Source organism: Anguilla anguilla, chromosome 6, assembly GCF_013347855.1.
Source record: "Anguilla anguilla isolate fAngAng1 chromosome 6, fAngAng1.pri, whole genome shotgun sequence".
Lineage (NCBI taxonomy): Eukaryota > Metazoa > Chordata > Actinopteri > Anguilliformes > Anguillidae > Anguilla > Anguilla anguilla.
In genome coordinates, this window is record NC_049206.1 from 11,549,930 (window position 1) to 11,556,321 (window position 6,392).

Consider the following 6,392-nt stretch of genomic DNA (forward strand, 5'->3'; position numbering starts at 1 on the left):
ATCATAGTGTTCAAGACTTATACGGCACGAGATTGGTAAACTGCAACACATCTGCAAGTGTTAATGAGCTTATTGGCGAAAATAAACCCAACGTCTCTTCGTCTGAGTCATTTTAAACACTGAACGCAATTGCACTCTCATTCACCAAAGAGCAGGGATAGGTGTGTATACATATTGCTTTTCGCACACAATAAGCAATTTATAATCAACGAAATTGGTTAAATCAGATTAGTTACAAGGTAACTACTTCACATTTAAACAGAAGCTGTAGCCTACCCTAATAAATTAATAATTTCATTTGTTTTAAACTTTTAATAGGCTAAACACGGATTGCAGTCGGCATTCACAGAAAAGACTGTGCAAATAATATCCCTTTGGGGAAAGTATAGGACAATTCAAGTATTTCATCCTGCTTTATGAAAGTATATTTAAACAAAAAACAAAAACACGAACACATAAGCAAACTCGAATAGGAAATATGAAACAATATAGCCTACGAATTAACCCTAATATATATTTTTTAAAGAATTTTTCGAGTTGTTCATCTTAACAAATAAATACCCTTTCAAGCATTGTTTCCCCATTGCTGAAGACACTTACACTGCAGCAATTTGCCCGAATAAAAAAGCGCATTCAGGAGTCGATATCTGCCTCAAAATTGAAGGCGAATTTGTAACACTTTGATTGGTTAAGTGGTGATAAGGTCTCGTTGAAACCAATGACTGAAGAGGATAACAGGCGGCGCATCATAATAAAGAAAAACCCAGAGTTCTTTGGCGATGCCAGTGACGTCATCGAAGGCCGTATTTGTAGGGCATCTCCACGATTACATTCAAAATTGATCGTGGTGTCTCGGAGTTCTTCATTAGGATCTCTCTACATCAACGCCACCTCAAGCTTAAAATGAAAATAAAATACACGGGCTAAAAGGACGCGGGACTGTTCCGGCTCAGCGCTTTACAAATTCCTACTTTTAAAGTATCGAATTGGTGAAGCATTGAAACAAGAGCGAATACATACAATATTTTGGCTTTTTCTCCTTTGATTTTTATTTCTGAAACCCACGAGGAAATGTAACAATTTAAAAATTGTAATGAAGACCACTTAAATCTTTCGTTTTATTACTATGGAAGCATCCAACGGATCTAATTTCGGAATAGACAGTATTTTATCAAACAATCCTAGTTGTGGGAGTCCGGTGCTAATGAACGGAGATTTTCGTCTTAATGACAGCAGGTGCACCGATTTTAGGAGCCAGGCCAGCCAATCTCCATGTTCGGAGATAGACACAGTGGGAACTTCCCCCTCGTCCCCAATTTCGGTTACCATTGAACATGCCGAAGCCCATCTGCTTGAAGATAGCCTTCAGCATCACCACCATCTCCACAATCAGCAGCAGAGTCTACAGTTATCGCCGCAGCCTCAGCAACTCGGAGCAGCTGGCTCTGTCCCACGGACTGTCACTTCTTCCTTCTTAATCAAAGACATTTTGGGCGATAGCAAACCACTGGCCGCTTGCGCACCGTACAGCACATGTGTGTTATCACCCCAGCATAGCCCAAAGCCAGAGTTTCATGGGACCGACGGGTTCAGACCAAAATTAGAACACGATGATGATAGCGAACTGGACAAAAGACACGATCTTCATAATGACTTGAAATGTAATGGTAAGCAAAAATTACTACGTCGTATTTTAATCTTGAATTTATATGTTGAAAAGTGAATTTTTAAGAAGACTTACCATCTAAACAGTAGGGTTAAATTGTAAAGCTACCTTGTCTCAATTTAGAATAATCATAGAAGAGAGAAAATCTATTATTATTATTATTATTATTATTATTATTATTATTATTATTATTATTATTATTATTATTATTATTATTATTATTATTATCATTATTATTATTATTGTCAGCATTTAATTGTGAATATTGTCTGGACAAGGTATATGAAGGAATGCAAAGATAAGATAAATGTTATTTTAACTTATTTTTGCAATTCCTTTACCCATCTTATTTAGCCATGTATTTGGAAGAGTATTTTCTTTTCCCCTGTATATACATAATTTGTATAACATAAAATATTCAATTTAAACTTCTACTGAGAACATAGATAAATTAAAAGGCCATAGTAAAATGTTTTTAATTGCTCACAATCAGCTGTCCTTAAATTCGTCCAGTTATCAAAGCGATTGATTTGTTCACAAGCATGTTGCGCTGCATTTCGACGTAAAATATGTCAAGACTGTGCGCGTATAACATGTGCAGAGAAAAGAAAACCGCACCAGCTTCCCTGGAGGGTCAATTAGGGAGATTATTGTTTTTCCTTCTGAGGAGGTTCATGATGGACCGAAAAATCCTCTACAAATAGACATGGCTTGACATATCGATTTCCTATCTTCTTAGGGAAAAATACACTTGACAAATAACAATTTCTTATCGTCGCCATTTGCTGTAAAAGCCATATGCGCTACGCGTAAACAAATGCAGCTGTAGGACTTCAGTTGGTGGAACATTAGGCTACTTTCACTCGAAGTCGCATGACCCCATTCACAGATGCTAGGCGCTAAAACGCAATTTAAAAGTTACATTCAGAAAGATAAGCGAAATACACGACAAATATTAATGTATTGGCATTATAATCTATCGTGACAGCCTTTTAAGTCAATGAGATGATAAAATGAAAGTGCGAAACGCGACTATTACGTGAAATTAGGCGTAACTACAGTCTGCCTTTCCCCAGGATTGTGAATATGAGTCTCCACCTGTAAATACGAAAGTGAGGCAGGATTTGAAAGGTTATCAAGCGATAGGCCTACGCTGTAAGAAGCATTCCACCTTCATTATCTCCACGCCTTCTAAATATGTACCTATGAAGTTTCTGCGTCATCATCACGAATTTTACACTACGCATTTTACCGACAGTTTACTTAAGGTTACCTTTGCCTAATCTGAAATGTTGCCATGTTATAGCCTAGAACATGTTCAGTTTGGTGGTTGCTTAAAACAAGTGAAGGTACTTTTAAAATAAAATAAAATAAAATAATTTAATTAATTGATTTAGCATTAGCCATTTATTTTTAGAATTTGGATATATCTGATTTTGAGCAGTGAAATTTCAGTAAAAGGACGTGTTTGTGAATTGATAAATTAATATGCATTTAGCCACATACAAACATAAATACGAATTTTTTCACCCTTCTCGTTGTTTAGGAACAAAAGAAGACGGTGATCGAGAGATCTCAAGTAGCAGAGAAAGTCCTCCAATTCGTTCTAAAAAACCAAGAAAAGCACGGACGGCGTTTTCCGACAACCAGCTAAATCAGCTGGAGCGCAGCTTTGAGCGCCAGAAATATCTCAGCGTTCAGGATCGCATGGATCTGGCTGCAGCTCTCAACCTGACCGACACACAAGTGAAAACCTGGTATCAAAACCGGCGGTATGTGGCACCTATTTTCACAGAACTGGAAAATATGACCTGTTGTGTATTATTATTATTATTATTATTATTATGGATATTGTAACTATTATTGTTGTTGTCGTCGTTGTCGTTGTAGCGGTTGCTGTTGTTGTTAGAGGCAAAAGCAAGTACAAGTTGCAAAGCATACAGTAGTCTCTAGCCTACTATTGCATAGCTTTTACGTTGGCCTATATCTTCGTGGGGATAAATTTAAACTCCAAGGGATCCGAAGTCTTCAAAAATTCTCCTTTAATGTAAATTCGACATCCTTTATATTAGAATGGATTTTAGAGATTGATCGTTTCACACTCTTTTCAATATATATAGCATTTCATCCATTTTGAAAGATGAAATGTTTCAAGAAAACATGCCGATGATCGATAATCACACATGGGAATACTACGGTATTTTATTTCGTCATGTGCCTTCACAACACTATAATAATAAATCAAGTCTGTACAAACATCCGAGGAAATTATGGGGCCTTGTATGGCCATATTAAAAACAAAATGAATGAATGAATAAAAACGTTTGCTTAGGCATAATATAAAATATTAATTATTGGGTTACACTTGTCGAGATGACTGCATACTAAATTATCCTACCTTAAAACACCTGTGAAAATATTGAATTGATTTTTGAATTATTGACATCCTCAAAAAACATAGGCCTATAGGCTGGAAGCTATGGAAGCAAAGAGTGAACGTGGGTAAGTTCGAAAATATTACGAATAGGCCTAGGTTACTTTGGAACTCGAAATGTCTTATTTGCTACCACGTTTTTATTGTATGCTTTTTAATATAAGTCAGAAAAAGAGAGATATGGGCTATAGTGAACGAGTAGAACCTGCATGGATTTGTGGCTGAATGTAGGTTGCTGCATATAAGTGCAAAACTAAACAACTTGAACAACTGTAAACATCTACTCCACGTTTTTCCTCGAGCTTGGCAAGAAAAAAATAAGACAGTAAGTAAGTAAGTAAATAAATAAGAAACGGATCCAAACACTCAAGAACGAATTATTGTATCATACTGGTTAAAGGCGATTCAAAACACAGCCTAATTTTGATTTATTTATTTTTTGCAATTTTAAGACTTTATTTTCTGTTTAAATTGAACATTTTAAGTAGGCTATCCTAACAACAAAAAAACAACAACAACAAAACACAAAAACATGCTCTATATAAGTGATAATCGTTATCCAATCAAAGGGGTGCTGAAGGAATCCATGCATTCCGAACCATTTAACGAATTGATTTGCTGTATTTTGATTTTATTTCAGGACGAAGTGGAAGCGACAGACTGCCGTCGGATTAGAACTACTTGCAGAAGCAGGAAATTATTCGGCTCTGCAAAGAATGTTCCCATCGCCGTATTTCTATCATCCGAACTTGTTGGGCAGTATGGACAGCACGACAGCAGCGGCTGCAGCGGCCGCGATGTACAGCAGCATGTACCGGACACCGCCTGCACCTCATCCAGCCATACAAAGACCTTTGGTCCCCAGGGTTCTCATCCACGGACTTGGACCGGGCGGGCAACCGGCTTTGAATCCATTGGCTAACCCGATTGCAGGCGCACCACAAGCTCGTTAAACATCAAGAAAAAGGGAAAGACTACTACGCGCGCAAAGTTATGGGAAGAGCTGTGACAACTAAAATAGGCTGTTTTTATACGGGACAGCAAGAAGAGCTATAGCGTTGCTACAGGCTGTCAGTTCTAACAAACGAATGCCTTGAAAATTAAAGACCCAAAAGGAAAAGAACACTGTTAATTCCAATAAATTATGACACTAGCATAATAAACGACGAGGTTTATTAAACTGAAAGATTGGGTCATATAAAGAAGGAATAATAAAGCAAGACTGAAGTACTCGAATAGTATCTTGCTTTCTCACAATGAAAGACAACGGCGGCGGCCTGCTAGCTTTGCACTCGACCCAGAGGTCTTTTTTTTGTCCTGTGGCGTGGACTTATTTGGTGTATATAATGGAGGAGTAGGCGAATTGTTATTTATTTTCTGCAATCAGAAAAAATCCCTTAGAAGAAACATGCATTTAAAATACATTTTTATTCATTTGACCAACATGAAGAAACACAAGGAATGATCATCATCAACTTTCTGAAATAAACTCTGTAATAACAATAAAAGCTCTATTTTTTACAAGCATTGAGGCGCACAACGCTTATTTACTGTTCAAGAGTAATTGTAAAACGAATACCTTACAGTCCACATATGCAATCTTTGTGAAGCTATATGGCAACATGCTAGAATAAATATGCAACGATAACAATAAAATAACCAAGTTTGGTGCAGCATTACGACTTTCGTATTCCAACATCAAAAAGGACTCTTCTCGTGGTCTGTTATTATTCCAATGGCGAAGATAAATGCCGAATGGGGGGCCCTGCTTGGGGACGAGAAGGCGTCTTAGTCTGGCATCTGTTCCATTCAGCAGAACACCGGAGACGACTGGTTAGGACAGACAGTAGGCGCGAGGCCTATCAGCATGGGGGCAAATTAATTAAATGATAAAACATTTAAAAATATAAAAATTAACCACGAGAAGTGTCATTGTATTTCCCCTCCTAACGATTATATAGTGCGGGAAAAGATTCCATATCTGAACGTAAGATGATTTTTAAAGGCTCTCAGTTTATGGGCGATTAATTGTGCTTTGTTTTATTAAACCTAATCACTATACAGTAAAATCTTCAGTGATAATTCAACACTAACACTAACTGTTAGTGTTGAATTAACATAGTTAAAGTTTAATTAACAATGGACATTCTACTGTGTAGCTATTCGAATATGATGTTACCCTGTCTAGCGGCCTGACTAAACAGAACTTCTTCGCATTTACAAACTGATACAAAAATCAACTGGAACGTGTCGTGTTGCCCAAATTAACATAAAAATAAGTCAAAACATGAG

At 37.1% G+C, this 6,392-nt stretch overlaps 1 protein-coding gene across 1 annotated transcript; it reads left to right on the forward strand.

Moving 5' to 3' along the window:
• The first annotated feature begins 826 nt into the window (after positions 1 to 826).
• LOC118229403 (barH-like 2 homeobox protein) lies at positions 827 to 5,621 on the forward strand. The gene is made up of 3 exons (XM_035421341.1): positions 827 to 1,667; positions 3,213 to 3,438; positions 4,741 to 5,621. The coding sequence occupies exons 1-3, from the start codon at positions 1,127 to 1,129 to the stop codon at positions 5,051 to 5,053; spliced, it is 1,080 nt and encodes a 359-aa protein (XP_035277232.1). The 5' UTR covers positions 827 to 1,126; the 3' UTR covers positions 5,054 to 5,621.
• The last annotated feature ends 771 nt before the right edge of the window (positions 5,622 to 6,392 follow it).